At 43.3% G+C, this 20,998-nt stretch overlaps 1 protein-coding gene across 1 annotated transcript; it reads right to left on the bottom strand.

Annotated features, from left to right (window-relative positions):
• Positions 1-487: 487 nt before the first annotated feature.
• Positions 488-20,438, bottom strand: pla2g3 (phospholipase A2 group III; the record flags this gene model as incomplete). The annotated part of the gene is made up of 9 exons (XM_084046455.1): positions 488-740; positions 1,671-1,784; positions 7,468-7,597; positions 10,321-10,493; positions 11,248-11,459; positions 11,501-11,762; positions 13,178-13,312; positions 15,859-15,991; positions 19,727-20,438. The coding sequence occupies 9 exons, from the start codon at positions 20,436-20,438 to the stop codon at positions 488-490; spliced, it is 2,124 nt and encodes a 707-aa protein (XP_083902581.1).
• Positions 20,439-20,998: the final 560 nt, after the last annotated feature.

Consider the following 20,998-nt stretch of genomic DNA (forward strand, 5'->3'; position numbering starts at 1 on the left):
TAATACAATATAACTTTGGGGTGGTTGTATTTAGTCTCCCTGATCTTCTATTGAGACATTTAGATGGTGTCAAAGGTCACGTCTCACCTAGACACAGGATCTGACACGGATTCTGACCTGATGGTCAGGATTACATTTATCCCCTGAGCAAGCAGCAACGTGAGCTTGTAGATCGGCTATTTTCAAATAGCCTAGGTATAAAACAGAGCTAAAGTGGTTAATGTATGTTCTATAATATAATCATTCATATCTACAAAGCAACTAGTAACTAAAGTTTTCAAATAATTGTAGTGGAGTAAAAGTACAATATTTGCCTCTGAGATGTAGTGGAGTAGAAGTTAAAAGTATAAACAATTGGAAATACTCCAGTAAAGTAAAAGTAACTCAAAATTATACATGAGTACAGTTCTTGAGTAAATGTACTTAGTTACTTTACACCACTGCCGACTGACACGTCCTCAGCTGTCCTCTTCAGTGCTGTGGCCCTTCATCTGTCCTCCACAGTGCTGTGGCCCTTCATGTTCCTGTTCGGTTGTTTGTCTTTGTGTTTGTTGTTCATCCTCACACAGAGTTTATGGAGCCTGACAGGACGGTCCCTGCGTTGGGCCCTCCTGGAGTTAGGCTGCTTCCTGACCTTCAGCCTGATGGCCTGTAGAGGGCGCCCTGCATCCACGATGCCGCCACTGGGCTTCTTCAGCTGAAGAGGAGGGTCTGCAGGTTTGACCACAGCCGCTGTGCAACTGTTGAGCAAAACAAGGACAAGACACACCAACACAATGGAGAGGCTGTGTGAATAATCATATTTGAACTGGGGACCTCCCCAAAACAATCATATTTGAACTGGGGACCCCCCACCCTGACAAGCACTTGGAATTGTAGTTGAGACATTACATTTTGTTTGACTCGGTTCCACAGATAAATATTGTGAAAATAGCAGATCTACAAGCTCACAATGCCTTGCCAACAAGGCATTGTGAGCTTGTAGATCTGCCATTTTCACAATGTTTGCCTCTTTCTTGGGTAATATTTGACAAATTGGCCAATGTTTGACAATTTCTTATAGTGTAGTTTGTTGGTTACTTTTGATGTAGTAACGGTCTTCTTTGCTTCATTTTAGAGGTATTAAAAAGGTCTTAAAAGTCCTTAAATTGTCTCTTTATAAATGTACAGATATACCCTGTGTGTACACGTATACTGTATGTTGGTTTGTTTACTGTTGAGTGACAAAACAATGTTGCACATTAAGATAATCATCTGGGGACCCCCCTGGAGGTCCCGACCCCCACTTTGAGAACCAAAGGGTTAGCCTGCACATACAACATATAGGCTACTATAGTATATTATATCACACATGTCACATTATAATATCTGGACAGGCTGTGATGTATAATTAATAGCCAGGGTATAAGTGCCATCATTTCCTCTTAGAATTAATGATGTGTGTGTGCGTGTGCGCGTGCGTGCGTGCGTGCGTGTGTGTGTGTGTGTGTCTGCGCGTGTATGTTCGTGTGTGCAGTGTGTGTGTGTGTGTGTGTGTGTGTGTGTGTGTGTGTGTGTGTGTATGTTTGTGTGTGTGTGCAGTGTGTGTGTGTGTGTGCGTGCGTGCGCGCATGTTCGTGTGTGCATGCATGTGCATATGTGCGTGCATGTGTGCGTGGTATTATACTGACGTTTTCCCGTGAGTGCAGGCCTCCTGCGTGAAGAAGCAGGAAGGAGACACATAATCCAGCAGCTGAGTCTGAATCACAGTGATCTGCTGCTGCTCAGACAGACTCTGGAACAACCTGCCAGCACAGATAAACATCAAAGAAGTCACAAACTAGGTCGGAGGAGCGCTTCATCGATGAGGGCTTCTATCTGTCCCTGTTCAATGGAGCTGACCTCAGGGAGATGCAGCGCCACACCTAACTTGGTTTCACCCAAGCCGTGTTACCCAGAGACCAAGTCGGCGGTGCCAACCCAACCCAACCCTAACCGGGGGTTGAACCCAGAACCGCGTTCTCACCCAGAAACGTATTAGCACTCACACTAGCAAATGACACCGATCCTCCCTTACATGGTCACTTCAGACTCATGCCATCTGGACAAACTGAACATTGAAAGTTTGTTTTAGTAGTAGTCCTTCAGCCATTAAACGGCATTAAACACAATGCCTCGCTGATAGGATGGTTTTTAGCGGTGCCAACCGCTCTACATTTGACTGTGTCTGTGTGTCTGTCCGTCCGTATGTTATGTCCGTCCGTCCGTCCGTATGTTATGTCCGTCCGTCCGTCCGTATGTTATGTCCGTCCGTCCGTCCGTATGTTATGTCCGTCCGTCCGTCCGTATGTTATGTCCGTCCGCCCGTATGAGCACGACAAAGAAGCAACACACACACACACACACACACACACACACACACACACACACACACGGACTTGGAGATCGGCTATTCCATCTCTCCTCTCATTGGCCACACGTACCACTGGTTATCATTATGTATTTTTGGGGGGACTTGGTTATGTGTTTTTCTGTTGAACAGGGTTATTATTGTGATACAAAGGCAAGTGCTCTAACCACGAGCTACCCGCACACGAATAGTCGATAGATAAACATCGGAAACACATAATAAACTATTATGAAGGGTAATAGAAAAGATGACATGCATGCACACACACGTAGCCTGCATACTAGAGTGATTTTGACACCAAATCTTTATTCAGTTTTAGTCATAGTCTTTTGAATCAAATTCCATTTAAGTTTTAGTCATATTTTAGTCATCTGAAATGTTTTACTGTTAGTCTAGTGACTTTATCTTGGCGGTGCCTTGATGGCGTCGTAATGGCTTATTTTACACTTAGTTGCATGCTGAAAATAGCAGATCTATAAGCTCACAACGCGTCGCAGCGCAACACGTTGTGAGCTTGTAGATCTGCTATTTTCAGAGCACAACACCTGAGCGCAACCAAACATAAAACGACTTGCCTTTTAGTTCTACTGGATCTCTTCTCCACTAGATCCCTCACTAACATTTTAGTCTAGTTTTAATTTGTTGACGAAATTGTCAATATATTTAGTCCTAGTTTTAGTCATCATAGCTTAGTTTTTATTTCGTTTCTATTTAGTTTTTATTTAGTTTTCGTCAGTGAAAAAAAGTAGTCATAGTTTTATAGTCGACGAAATCAACACTTCTGCATACAGAGGTAGATGTATGTATGTGCTGTTTGTTTACATTGTGTAATAATCTGTCTGTGTACATGTCTGGATGATAGGCCTAGTTGTCATGTTGTGAACCATTACACCATAGTCTGCTGATCTGACTACGTACACAAATCTATGTGCAGACAGACAGACAGTATTAGTATCACAGCACGTGTGTGTGCTTTGCAAATAGCCTGATATAGTAGAGGACCTGGCTAAGATATGTATGCATTTAATTTAGGAGAGATTATCTCAACTGTTCTTGGCTAATATGACCCCAGGGAACAACTTAGGAACTATGAGAAATTCTCTATCCGGGGCGAAATACTCGGAAATGACCACGCCCCTTTTAAATTGACCGCTACTTCAAACATGGCTCTATCTTCTACAACTGTTGGAGCTACAGATTTTCTGAGGTGCTCAAAATGTTCAGAATACTCATGTTTGGGGAACCCATGCCCGAGCCAGCAACCCTCCAGGTCATCATAGTGGCCAAATCCAATATGGCCGCCACCTGAAAAAGGTTTTGTCTATAACTTTTGAACGAGATGAGCTATGAATGCAAACTTGGTGTCTAAATCATGTTTTTTGACAATTACAAACATGTTGGAATGCTTATCTTTATGATTGGGTGTGTTGGAATGCTTATCTTTATGACTGGGTGTGGCTGGACCGCTATTTTGCATATTTTAAAGATGGCGACTATCTGACAATTTGTTTTACTTACCTTAATCTTTGTCATTTTAGGCAAACTTGGTGTCTATTTTATGCTTTTTGAGCATTAGAAACACATTGGAATGCTCATATTTATGATTGAATCCATCTAGAGCACTCTGATTTGCTTATTACAAATATGGCATATATCAAAAATGTTATGTAACATAAAGTTTCATCCAGAGTTGTTGGAATGAGTTAAGATCAAACTGAAGAAAATAAACAACCTGTGTACAGATGTTGAAACAATAGAAATATGAGTAGAACCCAAATTATACAGCAACAGCCAGTACAGTATGCAGAGCAATGCTCAGCATGAATTGAATACTATCATACGAAGGGTGTATAGAATTTTAACTATATTATGTTAGAATCGCACGCACGCACACACACACACACACACACACACACACACACACACACACACACACACACACACACACACACACACACACACACTATATACACAATTTTGTAGGCACCACTTTTTATTTTTTATGATTGTTGTTTTGTGCTGTGTGTGTGTGTGTGTGTGTGTGTTACTTTATGTATCAGTGCTGTTGTTACACGAAGACAATTATGTACAACTAGACCATACCCGGTGAAGGGCGCAGGCGAAAGTAGTTGCAAAGTTGGGGTTAATGCACGTCCTGTCGCGCGGTTTCTCCCCCGCGCGCGCCCCGTCGTGGCGCCCCCCTATTTTGGGGTACCAAAAGCGTGGGACAAAAAAATCCAAAAGTGAAAAAGAAAAAAGAAAAAAATGCAACATTTCTTTTTTATTTTCCTGGGGGTCCCCGCGCACCCCTGTGGAACATGGCGGACCCCTTCGCCTGTTTTTTTAATATTATAGGAGGGTGTTGTGATGTATTTCATATAAATGTAATTTCAGTAATGCATTGAAGCTGGTATTGAGGCGGTGCTAAAAGAGGCGGTACTAAAAGAGTATTTGTAGTAGTAGTATTTACTCATTTGAAGTACTCTTAAGTATTGTTACTCAATGTATTTTCTTGAAAGTGTTTTTAATGACTTTATTAGCTTTAAAGTTTTTTTTACAGATTTTTAAGTATTTTTACTGTTCTTATCAACTTTTAGGTATGTGTAGTGTATTCATCAATCTTTAAGTGTTTTTACTCTTTTTTTCAACTTTTCAGTTCTTTTAAGTATTTGTACTCATGTTGAGTACTCTGAAGTATTTTTACTCAAGGTATTTGAGTATTCTCTCCGTCCCTCTCTCTCTCTCTCCCCATCTCCCTATTTTCACAACGCATCGCGAGGCGTTGTGAGCTTGTAGATCAGCTATTTTCACAACGCATGGCGACGCGTTGTGAGTTGACGATGCAACCTTTATTGTGAAGGAACGACTGGAAGAACGTTCATACAGGTTGTTGATAAGATGTTTAACGTAGCTGTTAGCCGTAGCATGCTAATTGCTAACGCTACCCAGTTGCAAATTTGGGGTTAATGCACGTCCTGTCGCGCGGTTTCTCCGCCGCGCACGTCCCCGCGCGTCCCCCCCCCCCCCCGGCCCGCGGTCACCCCTCCCCACGGGCGTATATATATATATATATATCAGCACGGAGAATGGCGTAGGCATGTTACTCGCCCGGCCCGGGCCGTCTGGTCATGTGTTTACTTTCCACAGAAAGAATTGTAGACGTAGTCAGAGAGTGGGCGGGGTCTGGGTGTTGCCATGTCGGCGTACTGTAAGCGCTGTAGGGCCAATGTTGGTGGTATAGGGTTCGTTTGGTTTGGCCTCGTTTTCATATATCTTGCTGCTTGTTTCTCTCGCGAAACCTGGCAACGAAACCTGGCAACGACGCATGCGCAGTTTGATCAAGAGTCCACCCTACCACCAACCACCACCACCGTGAGCTTACTAGAATTATAATAGGATGTACAATAATACATAATTGTTCAAATTCTATACACCTAGTGTGATAGGATTACATTTTATGCTGAGCATTGTTGCACATAGTGTACTGGCTGTAGCTGTATACTTAGGAATGAGTTCTACTCTTAAATCATTTTATTATTTCAATACATTACATTACATTACATTACATTTTCAGGTGGCGGCCATATTGGATTTGGCCACTATGATGATCCCGAAGGTTGCTGGCTCGAGCACCCTTGCTACATCATTAGAGCATGCCCTGGGTTACATCTGGGACAAATGTGGGGCTTTTAGATTGATTCACGCAAAAATATTCTTATGGCCCTGGACTGTAAATAAGTTGACAGTTTTTAGCCGTTTGTTTAAGCTGTTCTGTAATAAAAAATGCAATTTGACATTTTACACTTTTCTAATTTTCCCTAAACATGAGTATTGTGTACATTTTCAGCACCTCAGAAAATCTGTAGCTCCAACGGTTTAGAAGATAGAGCCATGTTTGAAGTAGCGGTCATTTTAAAAGGGGCGTGGTCATTTCCGAGTATTTCGCCCCGGATAGAGAATTTCTCATAGTTCCTAAATTGTTCCTTGGGGTCATATTAGCCAAGAACAGTTGAGATAATCTCTCCTAAATTAAGTGCATACATATCTTAGCCAGGTCCTAGACTAATAAGCCTTTTACTGCAAGGTCACAACATAGTGTGAAATTGTTACATCCTTGTGTCATAAAAAAAATAAAACATGTGTATTAATCCTTATGTCAGAGCAATCCTATAATTACACTGACAGCCTCCAAAAATGTTTTACTTCCTCATATTCCAACTAATCATATTATGGATGAAACATAACTCATGCTTGAGACAGAGGAGTCAATATCCTCAGTATTATTATTATATTGTCTCCGCCAGGAGACATTGTTTTCACTTTCCACATGTCAAGCTAACATTGGTCAAGCCTCACGTGACACGTGACAATACGGTGAAATAGTGTGATCTGATTGGCTAGTGACGTATAGCGGCCTATAAAAACATGTGTCACTTTGAAAGAGTCTTTGCCTCTTTCAAAGTGAGGTAAGACAGGAATAATCACGAAATGGCTGAGAAATGGCAGATACTGTAACAATTGGATAGGACACTTACACAGACAGGACAGATAGGACACTTACACAGACAGGACGGATAGGACTTACAGTATACAGACAGGACGGATAGGACACTTACATAGACAGGACGGATAGGACACTTACATAGACAGGACGGATAGGACACTTATACAGACAGGACGGATAGGACACAACACAAGTCTGCTGGCGGAGACTTGTGCTCCGAGGAGCACTTTTTCTAGTTATTATTATTATTATTCTTTTTAATATTATAATGTTTTAGACTACTGAGGCACTGTCTCTATGCATTTGATGTATTACCTTGTGTTTACCTTGCTTACCGTACATCGCTCTGGATTAAGATGGTAAATGTCTAAATCGTAAATGTGTTATGTGGGCGAAGGCCGACATTCAAACACACATTATTTATGATTGTAACAGGTTTTACATCCAATAACAATGATCTACAAGCTCACAATGTGTCCGATCACGACGCGCTGTGAGCTTGCAGATCCTCTATTTTCGGCTAATCGTCATACGAAGAAGAGTAAATCTGGCTGTAGAGTTTTTTTTGTATTACCTAGCAGTGCAGTTGCAGTGGTACAGGGTTCTGGACTCCTGGTTGTGGAGGCCGTACTTCCTCTGTTGGGGAAAGATCTTGAACTTACAGCCATCTAGATCCTCAAAGGCATCACATGACTGAGGCTTGCCTATGGAGAGTATAGACAATAATATTATTAATATCAGATCAATATACACATCTGGTCTCTTCTTCATCAGAGAGAGAGAGAGAGAGAGAGAGAGAGAGAGAGAAAGAGAGAGAGAGAGAGAGAGAGAGAGAGAGAGAGAGAGAGAGAGAGAGAGAGAGAGAGAGAGAGAGAGAGAGAGAGAGAGATTCATCTCAGTGATAACAGCTAATTTGACAGCTAATACACCAGATGTTGTTGTTGTTGTTGTGGATGAAGAGTCCAGAGAAGTGTCTGTATTAGAGGCGCGTCTAGCAAACAGCCTTTTTTGCATGTAGTTGAAGCGCAAGGGGGCGGGGGCGGGTGGGGAGAGAGTCAGAGCACAGAAGTCAAGGCACAGACGGCTGTGTTGTTGACGGACAACGGATGCACGCTTATGAGAAACAACACAAATAAAACCTGGTGAAACGGTTGCGTGCATTAGTGCATTGGTTCTCAAAGTGGGGTCCGGGGACCCCCAGGGGTCCTTGAGGGAGTTCCAGGGGGTCCCCAGCTAAATGATAGATTAGGCACCAAATGGACCCTTGTGGGTCTTTAACTCTCAGAGTTAAATTGACATAGATTTTACAATATAAATTGCGGTCCAAGTGATAGAAATGCCATTAAATTGGGGGTCTGTAGACCTAATGCATGTCAAACTGGTGATCCTTGAAATTATAATGGTTGAGAATCACTGCTAGAGCCGTAAAAAATCTTCTCTTATGGGGGTCCCTGGCATATCTTGTGAAATGGGGGTCCGCGGGCTAATAAGTGTCAATGTGGGGGTCCTTGACATGAAAAAGTTTGAGAACCACTGCATTAGTCTAAATGTCCAGTAATTCGCACGCGAAAAGGAAACATTAATGTCCAGTTTGCTAATCCACAACTACCGTGCCAGATAATCACCAAGAGAGTTAAAAAAGAAAAAAACGTTTCAGTCATTCAGTCCGACTTCACTGTAGCCTATAGTAGCCTTTTCATATATTATATTTGTATTAGGCTGTCCTCCTGAGAGTTTATAATATTTAGATAAATGTAAAGTTTCAAATACAAAAGTATTGGTAGTAGTTGCGAATTACTGGACATTTAGACTGAATGTTTCATTTATCCTCATCTTGTGCTCTAATGCGTTGGTTCTCAAAGTGGGGTCCGGGGACCCCCATAGGTACTTGAGGGAGTTCCAGGGGGTCCCCAGCTAAATGATGGATAGGAACCAAATGGACCCTTATGGGTCTGTAACTCTGAGAGTGTACAAATGGAACCAAATGGACCCTAACGGGTCCATTTGGTTCCATTTGTGCACTCTCAGAGTTAAATTAACATTGATTTTACAACATAAATTGGGGTCCCAGAGATGGAAATCGGGGTCCGTATAGCCTAATGCATGTCAAATTGGGGGTCCTTGAAATCAAAACGGTTGAGAATCACTGCTATAGGGCCATAAAAATCTTCTCTTATGGGGGTCCCTGGCATATCTTTTCAAATGGGGGTCCACGGGCTAATACGTGTCAATTTGGGGGTCCTTGACATGAACAAGTTTGAGAACCACTGCTCTAATAATGCACGCAACTGTTTCGCCAGGTTTTATTTGTGTTGTTTCTCATAAGCGTGCATCTGTTGTCTGTCAACAACACAGCCGTCTGTGCCTTGACTTCAGCGCGCTGACTCTCTCCCCACCCCGCCCCCTTGCGCTTCAACTATATGCTACTACAGGCCGCTCGCGTATTAGAGATAGCGTGCACCTTTGACCTTACCCTGTAGTAGGGTTGCCAACAGTCCCGTATTAGCCGGCCCGGGACGCCCCCCGTGAGCCAAAAGGGGCGTGTCCCGTACGGGACTTTGTTTGTCCCGCACTCCGGTGCAAAGGGAAAAATAAAAAATATATTTCTGTTTGCGCACACTGCAGTGTGTCTGGCTGTGTGTTTGTGTGCTGTATGCGAAGGGCACTAGGACCGCTCAGTTGACAGGGCAGGCACAGCGCTCGCACGAGTGCTTGTGTGTGTGTGTGTGTGTGTGTGTGTGTGTGTGTGTGTGTGTGTGTGAGATTTTCTCCGGTGGGAACGGCATCATTGTTTGTGTGGCATGTCAGCCTGTTCCCAACCCTAACCCTGACCCTAAAACCGAAATAAAGTAACAAAAAAAGTAACTTTATCCGCGGGAAACCCGAAAAAAATCGCGCTTCTCCAGTTCTGGATGTTGGCAACCCTACCCTATAGGAAGCCTTTCTGACCAAGGTCATTAAAGTCCAACCACTCCTACATACCATCTCAGAGCTGGGTTATACTGTAGGTGCAGACTATTGGTTTGTATATTTGACAGCCTATAGGACATTTATACACACAGACAGAGGGTTTCAACAACGTGGGATGCCCCAAAAAGGAGGCAAAAAGGCTGGCAAAGTACCGTGGTGTCTCTGCTATAATTGGAGACGTGTTACTTATACCCATAGAGTACTGAGTGACATGCTTATTGTATCACAAAGACATATGTTGTGATTTTGTGGATTAACTGTACCTTTAATATTTGTGTCCTTGTACTGTATGCTCTCCTTATGTGGACATGAATACATTGTTAAAATGTGTGTGTGTGTGCGTGCGTGCGTGCGTGCGTGCGTGCGTGCGTGCGTGCGTGCGTGCGCGCGGGTCTGTGTGTGTGCGTGTGTGTGTGTGTGTGTGTGCAGAGGCACGTGCAATGTTGCATAGCCCTACCTGTGTCTTGCTGAGACTGAGAGCGAGTCAGTCCATTAGACACACTCAGTCTGACCGTGTGAGCAGCAGGAGGAGGACTAGGCGTGGTGATGCTAGGACCTCTGAGAGACACCTGTTCCAGATGATCTGTGCTGGTTGTTCTCACAGGTGTAGACATGATGGCCGTGGTGGAGCTGGAGACATGTGAGACCTTTTTAATACCTAAAAAAAAACAAAATGAAAAAAGACCATTACTGCATCAAAAGTGATCAACACACTGTACTATAAAAACTGGTGAAACATCGGCCACTTTGTCAAATGATATCAGAAAGAGGCAAACATTGTGAAAATAGCAGATCTACAAGCTCACAACGCCTCACAACGTGAGGCGTTGTGAGCTTGTAGATCGGCTATTTTCACAATGTTTATCTGTGGAACCGAGTCAAACTAAATGTAACGCCTCAACTCCTCAATTCCAAGTGGTTGTCAGGGTGGTGGGGGGTCCCCAGTTCAAATATGATTATTTAGGGGGGGACCCCCAGTTCATATATGATTATTTTGGGGGGGACCCCCAGTTCATATATGATTATTTTGGGGGGTCCTCAGTTCAAATATGATTATTTTTGGGGGGACCCCCAGTTCATATATGATTATTTTGGGGGGGACCCCCAGTTCATATATGATTATTTTGGGGGGTCCTCAGTTCAAATATGATTATTTAGGGGGGGACCCCCAGTTCATATATGATTATTTTGGGGGGGACCCCCAGTTCATATATGATTATTTTGGGGGGTCCTCAGTTCAAATATGATTATTTTTGGGGGGACCCCCAGTTCATATATGATTATTTTGGGGGGGCCCCAGTTCAATATTTTGGGGGGTTCTCAGTTCAAATATGATTATTTTGGGGGGGGTCCCCAGTTCAATTATGATTACTGTGTGGTATACCTGAGGTAAGAGAGACTGTCTTCACAGGTGTAGACATGATAGGGGTGGAGCTGGTTGTTCTCACAGGTGTAGACATGATAGGGGTGGAGCTGCTTGTTCTCACAGGTGTAGAAAGGATAGGGGTGGAGCTGCTTGTTCTCACAGGTGTAGACATGATGGGGGTGGAGCTGCTTGTTCTCACAGGTGTAGACATGGGCGTGATGGAGCTGGTGCTGTCAGAGGCAAGAGAGACTGTCCTCCCAGAGAGGGAGACCATCCCTGGCTGTGTTGTACTGATGTTCTCCTCCTGGGTCTCTGCAGTGAGCTGGCCCTGAGGAGCTGGCTGTGTTGTACTGATGTTCTCCTCCTGGGTCTCTGCAGTGAGCTGGCCCTGAGCGGAGAAGGTAGCACTGATGACGGTGGAGATGTGGAGCTCCACGGTGGTGGTGGTGTTGTTGCCGCTGCTCTCCTCCTCTCCTCCGTACTGAGTGGCTTGGTGAACCACAGCGTACGGCGCCATTTTGTTCTCCTTACACCTGGAGGGTAATAATGGAGGTTTAAATCAGTGCAATGAGTTCAAAAGGAAACTCTTATTCGGCAGTCAATCTTGGTCGTGTCTGTGTTGCAGGGGCGTAGCCACGGGTGGGCATAGGTAGGCCTGGGCCCACCCACCTGGCTGTTGTGCCCACCCAAAAAAAAAAAGAAGAACATTTTTTTTCTGCTTGTGAACTGTGCCTGTGCTCTGTGAGTGGAGGCGGACAGCCGCGGACTGCGGACGCGCGGAGGAGGCGGACAACGGGGCATTATTTGCGACCTGTCAATGTTTTCATGAAAATTAAGGCAAAAATAACAATTAAATAACATAATAAACCCGCAAAAGACCCACAAATTGCGCAAAAAAGTAAGATTTTAACCGATAATAACCGAAAAAAATCGCGCGCGCGCGCACATGGCACTCATGCACGCGCGCTGCGCGCGCGTGCATGAGTGCCCACCCACAAATCCCCATGCCCAGCTGCTGCCAGCTTTCTGGCTACGCCACTGCTGTGTTGTATAATTACAAATGTAATATCTGTTAAAGCTGCAATCAGGAGCTTATTTTATAAATAAATCAAATATGATTTTAACCAATCTCCCTCAAAACCCAAGGTTCAGTATCGCTTTCCCTGCCTAATTCTAATCCACCTCTCTGCCTTTTAATTTTTAATGTTTTCCTTTGCGTAGTTTTTAGCCTTTTAACAAGTTTATTCTCTTAAGAAAGTTGTTTCTTTCATTTGTTCTGTTGTGTAATCATGTAAAGCGACTTAGAGTACTAAGAAGAGCGCTATGCAAATGTGATGTATTATTATGATTATAAATAGTTAATCTGCAGTGGATTGGAGGACGTCTCCCTATACATTTAGACACTAGTGTCGGGCAGCACTGGTTGACAGGTAGTGCTGCCTCAAGCACATAAGCCCCCCCCCCCCTCCCCCTCCCTAAAAGTTGCGGATTGCAGCTTTAAAGCCAATAGAGAGTCGCAGTTCCCGCCCACTTCCAGTTGCCGGAAGTAAATACTCAATGCATTTTTCCCATTGACTTTTCCGAAAATATTTATATAAATTAATTTAAGCCTAGAATCAAGCTATCCAGGATCCTGGTGAATCATGACCATAAAACGTTTGATTCTGTGAAAAAACTTTTTTGAAAACGGCAAAACAAAGGGTATTTATTAAACATAGTATATCATATCATTAAATATAAAAATTAAAAAAATCACAGAAAAAAAGGTTTTATGGTCATGATTCACCAGAATCCTGGATGGCTTGATTCTAGGCTTAAATTCATTGATATAAATATTTTTGGAAAAGTCAATGGGAAAAATGCATCGAGTATTTACTTCCGGCACCCGGATTCTGCGCAACTGCGATGCTCTATATAGCTCACAAAACAACATGTGTAGTCCACCTACATTCCGAACCAGTTCCTCTGTGTGCACTGCAGTCTGTGGGAGAACTCAAAGCAGTTCAGCTTCAGCACGTTGAAGAACGTGTATCCCACCACGTCTGATATGCTGTCGTTGGCCCCCGACAGACAGCCACGGAATCTACAGGAACATTAAACCATTATTAAGGCCTGTGAGGCGATTCTTAAAAATATTTTCTAAATCCTAACAGTTTTTGGGACAAAAAACAAAAAACAAAAAACAAAAAATGTTTCAAGATTTTTGCCAAAGAAATCTAAAGTGACACAGATGCGTTCCAGGTCATGGGTTAATACAAACTCATGTCAGGAAAGATCGTCCGTCTCAGATCAACAACTATGGGCTCAATATTAATTGGTGCAAAATATTGATTTAGAGTTGTGGTTCTTAACCTTTTCAGGCTGTGACCCCCTAAATAAACATATTTGAACTGGGGACCCCCCTAAATATTCATATTTTAATTGGGGGCCGCCCAATATAATCATATTTGAACTGGGGCCCCCATAAATAATCATATTGGAACTGGGGGCCCCCCAATATAATCATATTCGAACTGGGGACCCCCCTACCCTGACAAGCACTTGGAATCGTAGGCATGAGGCATGTGGGGACCACGCTGAGGGTCATGAACCACATGTTGAGAACCACTGATTTAGAGCATTGGTTCTCAAAGTGGGATTCCAGGGACCCCCGGGGGTCCCCGGAAGAGGAACTAAAGAAAATATCAAGAAAATGTAATATCCCCTGTATTATATTTTCTTGGTATTTTCTTAAGTTCCTCTTGCCATTCCGTTGTATTAAACTATTCATGTAAGTCAAGTTCACTTCTCACACACCATTATCATAACTTCAGGGACATGAAATACAGGTTTAGACTACACTATTTGACCATGTATTTTTAATCCTGAAGACATTACAATCTAGCCATGTTGTCTCTGTCTGAAAAAACCTTCAGATAGTGAGATAATTTAACAACAAGTCCCTCTGACCTAGCCCTGAAACATGACTGTCATGGATGAACTTCAACCTGGTGTTTGCACTTTCTCCATTTACGGCGCGTACCTCTACAGAAACGTTCACATTTCAAATATAAAGTTCTTATCCCATGGCCACGGATGTTACAATTATGTACGATTCCTCATAAGTACCCGTATGTTCCGTATTGTTCAATTGAAAGCATTTTAATCCAATCAGTGGCCATTTTCTCATAGAGTTGTAAGGTATCAGTGTGTGTGCAATACACCTCCCAACAGATAGGGTTGCGTTGTTGAAAGCAGGAGAAAATGGCCACCGATTGGATTAAAATGCTTTTTATTGAACAATACGGAAGATACGGGTACTTCTGAGGACCCATACATAATGTTAACATCCGTGGCCATGAGGTTAACAATTCATATTTGAAATATGAACGTTTATGTAGATGTACGACCTGTAAATAGAGAAAGTGCAAACACCAGGTTGAAGTTTATCCATCAAGACCGTCATGTGATCCACGTCAAGAGTTTCATCTCTTCATTTGGGTTCCACGTGTTTTATATTTTTGCTACAAAAGGTTTGAACTGGTTTATAAGATTATTAAACTATATCAGGGGGTTCCAGGGGGTCCCCAGCAAATTAGTTTATATAGCGTCACAATCATTTTAACCACTTTAGCCATATTTTATACTTTGGCTATTCAAAAATAGCAGATCTACAATAAAGATCTGCTATTTTTGAAAAATCTTGAACATTTGTGCAAATCTTTGAATATATATATATTTTTACATAAATCTTTGCTTCTGGGGGTCCCTGGCACAAATTATTTTCAGATACATCAAGTTGGGGGTCCTTGGCATGAAAACGTTTGAGAACTCTTCACTCAGTAACTTTAAACATAGACTGAGGGCCGGCCTGATGAATCAAGCCTCTCCATCTACCATTTAACATAGCTTCACGCACGCACGCACACACACGCGCACGCACGCACGCACGCACGCACGCACGCACGCACGCACGCACGCACGCACGCACGCACGCACGCACGCACACACACACACACACACACACACACACACACACACACACACACACACACACACACACACACACACACACACACACACACACACACATACACTGAACTGCACTCAAGGTATTTGTGTTTGTCATGTCTTATGTTTGATTATTATGTTTAACTACTTGTTTATTATTTTTAGGTGAGAACCTTTATAAGCCCTTTATGGGTTTCCTTTTCTCACCTGCACTTATTTCTGTGTTGTTTTAATGATGTTACCTTTGTTCTGTTTTATTGTGCGAATAAATAAATCAAATCAAAATCAAATCAACTATTAACATTGGTTGGGGGGGGGGTCCCCAGCTAAAGTAATTAGCATCACAATCATTTGAATCACTTTCTTTATCCATTTATACTTTGGCTAATCAAAACTAGCAGATCTACAAGCTTACAGCGCGGCTGCGAGCTTGTAGATCTGCTATTTTAGATGTATTTATTTTTTTGTTTTGTTTTTACACATAAATCTCCTCTTTTGGGAGTCCCTGGCACAAAAACATGTCCAGACGGGAGTCCCTGGCACAAAAACATGTTCAGACGGGGGTCCCTGGCACAAAAACATGTTCAGACGGGGGTCCCTGGCACAAAAACATGTCCAGACGGGGGTCCTCTCTCTTACCTCTTGTCACAGTCACAGTGAGACATGGTGAAGATGTTGCTGTTGAAGACGCCGAAGCTGGAGTGAAAGGACAGGATGGTGTCCTGGCACTGGTCATGTTCCCGACAGCAGCTGTCAGTCTCTGAGAACACACCTGTAACAACAGACAGTCTGTCAGAACACACCTCTAACCAGGGACGTGCACAGATAGACTCTAGGTGGCGCTAGAGCACCTGCCCTTTGCCCTCTTGACCAGAAGTGCCCTTTAGAAAAAAAGAAAAAAAAAAGTTTTTTTTTTTTTTTTTAGTTTACACCAGGGGTCTTCAACAGGGGGTCCGGGACCCCTCGGGGGTCCTCAGAGTTACTACAGGGGGTCCGCCAAATCTTTATGCGATATGATGTTTCTTTTTACCATAACCACTCGAAACCTAGCATCCCTTTTCTGAGGAGAACTTTAGCCAAAAGTAGCTGATCTACAAGCTCACAACCCCTCGCGCTGCGAGGCGTTGTGGGCTTGTAGATCGGCTATTTTTGGCAAAGAGGTATAGGTGTAGAGGGAAAAAAGAGCAGACCAAGTAAACAAAAAAAAGTATAATTTACTTGAGCACCTGCCCCTCAAAATGTCTGTGCACGCCACTGTCTGTCAGAACACACCTCTAACACCTTCTCCAGGCGGCGCCATAGAGCACCGAAGTCTGACGTAATTTACACATCCTAGGTTTATCTACCTGGTTCACGGTTTCCCCCCCCCCCCGTTCTGAATCCCCATAGACGTGTTTAATATCGCGTCAAATAAGAACTGTGTTCCAAAAATAAACAAACGACCCCGCGGCGGTTTGACTCTTATGGATATGAAGCATCAACTGACGGTGAGAAAACCATAATGTTACTTCCTCTGAATTAGTTACATTTTCACCAGAAACAGACTGTATGAAATATAAGTGACTGACTATCATAAACGATACAGAACCTCCTCCCTGACAATATCACAGAGACAGTTTGTTTATTTTTGGAACACAATTCTTATATGAGACGATTCTAAAATGACCCAATGTTATTCTCCATAGAGAAATTTAGACTTTACGAACCTGGGGATGAACGAGTGACGTCAGGACTTCTGTACTGTATTCACCTGTTTCCTAGGCTGTGTGTTTTCAACTTCCTGTCGATTTGATCCAATGAAATCCAATGAAACTGGTCAGATGACCAATGATATCCAATGAAATCGACAGGAAGTGGAAAAACACACAGCCCAGGAAACGGGTGAATAGGCTCTGTGCACAGCAGCCATATTGTGAAGAAATCCACAGGTGTTGCCAATGATACTAATGACGGCTCTGTTCCATTTCTGGTCAAACAGAGTCAGGGTGCTGATGTTGTTCATGTTGGCTCACTGGAAACACTCTGTTACTCCAGAGGGTCTCAAAGTGTGGTTCAGGGACCCTAATGGTTCCTTGAGGGGGTTCCAAATGGCCTCTTACGGGTGTGTAACTCTGAGAGTGTACAAATGGAACCAAATGGACCCGTAAGGGTCCATTTGGTTCCATTTGTACACTCAGAGTTACGAGTTACGGTGGTCTTGGAAATTAAAAAGTCTGAGAACCACTTGTGCCACACTAAATGGAACAGAGCCTTCATTAGTATCATTGGAAGGAAAGTGATGGCTGCTGTGCATAGAGCCTATTGCCCCGTTCTGCTGCTTCATTCAATATCTGTCCACTTCCCCCCTAGTAGGCTACAGGCGTAATACAGGTAATCAGTGTGTTGCCAGATTTTGCAAGAGAAACAAGCGGTCAGGTCTATGAAAACAAGCCCCCCAAAAAGCCACAATAGGCTTAAAGTTTTACCACTTTACAGCAGCTATTTTAAAATAGCAGATCTACAAGCTAACAACGCGTCACGTCACAACATGTTGTGAGCTTGTAGGTCTGCTATTTTCAGAAAATATCGGGGGGAAAAGTGAGATTTTTTTTTAAAGATTTTAGCAAAAATCTTGGATGGGCATCCCAGCACAAAATATTTTCAGATGGGGGTCCGCGGACAAATACATACAGTATTAATCACATGAGATAAATGTGGTAACCACTGGTTTAAAAGACATTAGGAAGCAAGCCAAAATAAGCAACTACACTTAAGAATCAATCCCAAATTCTCTTATTATAAGCAGGCATGGCAACACTGGTAAACAGGAAACCCCTTGATATGGGGTGTGTGTAGCTACAAATGTAACCAAATGGACCATTATGAGTTTAATCAAAGCAATCCCAGACTTAATTCAATAAATGAAATGTTATTTTAACCAAAATCTGTGTGGTAGACTCTACCATTAGTTATATAGTATTAACTTACTCTGTACTGTAATACTATAACTAATGACCTGCAGTGGTTGGAGGTGTCTCTCCCTACTTTTACATTTTAAACCAGTGGTTCGCAAAGTGAGGTCTGGGGTCCTTGAGGGGGTCCCCAGCAAAATGAGTTAATATAGCACACAAATCAGTTTAGCCACCTTAACCCTATTTTATACTTTGGTTATTCAAACAGATCTACAAGCTCATGGTGCATCACATCGCAACACAACACGGTGTACACTTGTTTTTACACACATATTCTCTTATGAGGGGGTCCCTGGGCCCTAAATAGGGCCTACATGTCAATGTGGGGGTCCTTGACATGAAACAGTTTGAGAACCACTGCTTTAGAGACCCTGGTATCAAATGGGACGCCTAGTGGTTAAGCTCATGCATTGCAGCTTCAACACTGATGATTCTGCTGTGTAACGTTCCAGAGCAGAGAGAGACACACACACACACACACACACACACACACACACACACACACACACACACACACACACACACACACACACACACACACACACACACACACACACACACACACGCACACGCACACGCACACGCACACACACACACACACACACACACACGCACACACACACCAGTGCTGGAAAGTAACTAAGTACATTTACTCAAGCACAAGTAAAATTTTGAGGTATTTTTTTTTACTTATTGGAATATTGCCAATTTTCAATACTTGTACTTCTATTCCATTACATCTCTGAGGAAAATATTGTACTTTTACTGCAAAACTTTACTTACTAGTTACTTTGTAGATTCATATTATTATTACTAAACATACGTAACCACTTAATTTCTATATATTTTGGCTATTTGAGAATAGCAGATCTACTAGCTCACAACGCCTCGCATCGCTTGTAGATCTGCTATTTTCAAAAGATGTTTTATACATGTTGAAACGGGACAGTCTGCAAAATGAGTATAGCCTACTTTTACTTTTGGTACTTTAAGTACATCTTGATGCCAATACTTTTGTACTTTTACTCAAGTAAATTTTGAATTCTGGACTTTTACTTGTCTCCTATAACAGAGTATTTCTATATTGCAGTATTTGTACTTTTACTTAGTAGAGGATTTGAGTACTTTTTCCACCACCACTGGGAACCATGCACCTTTTTTTGATTTGAGCTAAAAGGCATTATTTTACACTTTGGCTATTAAAAAATAGCAGATCTACAAGCTCGTAGCGCGGCACCGAGTGCCGCGCTACGAGCTTGTAGATCTGCTATTTTAGAAAAATCGTGAAAATGCGCGCAAATCTTTGAATATCTATTCTTTTAAAGCGAACATTTTTAACTCAAAGCTTTGCTTCTGGGGGGTCCCTGGAACAACATATTTTGAGATGGGGGTCGGCGGCCAAAAGCATATAATTCTGGGGGTCCTTGACATGAAAACGTTTGAGCACCACAGATATAGAAACATACGTTTTTTCCCAGAAAACCGTTTAGGATTTAGAAGACATTTTGCAGAATCAGAATCTCTAAGGCCTCACAGTGGGATATAACTGAACTCACCCAGGTCTGCGTAGGAAGCTGCTTTATTCCCAGAGCCACACCAGAGAGTTCCAGGAACAATGAAGCCACGTTTCACGCGCCGATGACCTCCTATGCCGCCACCCCCCCGGTGTGGACCCTGGGGGGGGTCGTCCTCATTCACCTCACCCAGGCTCCGCACCGGCCTCTGTCTCTGTCCTCCAGTCTCCTCCTCTCTCCTTCTCCTGGAGGCTTCGTGGGGAGACGTGGAGGAGACGCACATCCCCTCATCATCATCATCATCATCATCATCAAACAGCAGGCTGAGATCAAAGAGTTGGTGAGGTTGTTGGTTAAACTCCCCGCTGCGCTCCTCACACAGAGAGGAGTAATGTTCTGTCACCGCTGCGTCGTCGCTCCAAGAGCAGCGGAGAGGAGAAGATCTCTGCTCCTCCTTCTGCATGGACCAGATGGAGTGGTACAGACGATAGGATGGAGAGGAGGAGGAGGATGGCTGGTTGGTTCTCTGGAGGAAACTATAGTGTGTCTCCTCCTTGTTCTCCATGACTTTGATCCAACCGCAGTGGTTTATCTCCTGCTCCTCTGCGGAGGAGGTCCATGTCAGAGGATGGTTCTCCTGCTCCTCTGCGGAGGAGGTCCATGTCAGAGGATGGTTCTCCTGCTCCTCTGCAGAGGAGGTCCATGTCAGAGGATGGGTCAGTAGAAGGACCAGGAGAACAGATGTTGTGTGCATAATGCTGCTATAGCCGTTATGTGAGGGACTGACAGAGCCAGGCCTGTTTAAAGCACAAGGCAGGCAATGAAAGCTTTATACAAAAAACCCAAATCTATAACATTGTGTATCCTTTCTAAAGCAAACTGTCTCTCTCTCTCTCTCTCTCTCTCTCTCTCTCTCTCTCTCTCTCTCTCTCTCTTAGCTGTGACTAACTGTAATGCTCCCTATTGGTAGGTTTTATACTGAGCAGGGGGAGTTTCCACCATAGTGATGTCAACACTGATAGCTGCTCTCAGCTCTGGAACACGTGGTACCGTCTGTAACCCAAAACACCAGATATGTCTGTCCTTGTGTGGCTCTGACCATCCCTTTCTCTGTGTGTGTGTGTGTGTGTGTGTGTGTGTGTGTGTGTGTGTGTGTGTGTGTGTGTGTGTGTGTGTGTGTGTGTGTGTGTGTGTGTGTGTGTGTGTGTGTGTGTGTGTGTGTGTGTGTGTCTCTCTCTCTCTCTCTCTCTCTCTCTCTCTCTCTCTCTCTCTCTCTCTCTCTCTCTCTCTCTCTCTCTCTCTCTCTCTGTGCGT

This window comes from Gymnoscopelus microlampas (genome assembly GCF_963454915.1).
Source record: "Gymnoscopelus microlampas genome assembly, chromosome: 21".
NCBI classification, from domain to species: Eukaryota; Metazoa; Chordata; class Actinopteri; order Myctophiformes; family Myctophidae; genus Gymnoscopelus; species Gymnoscopelus microlampas.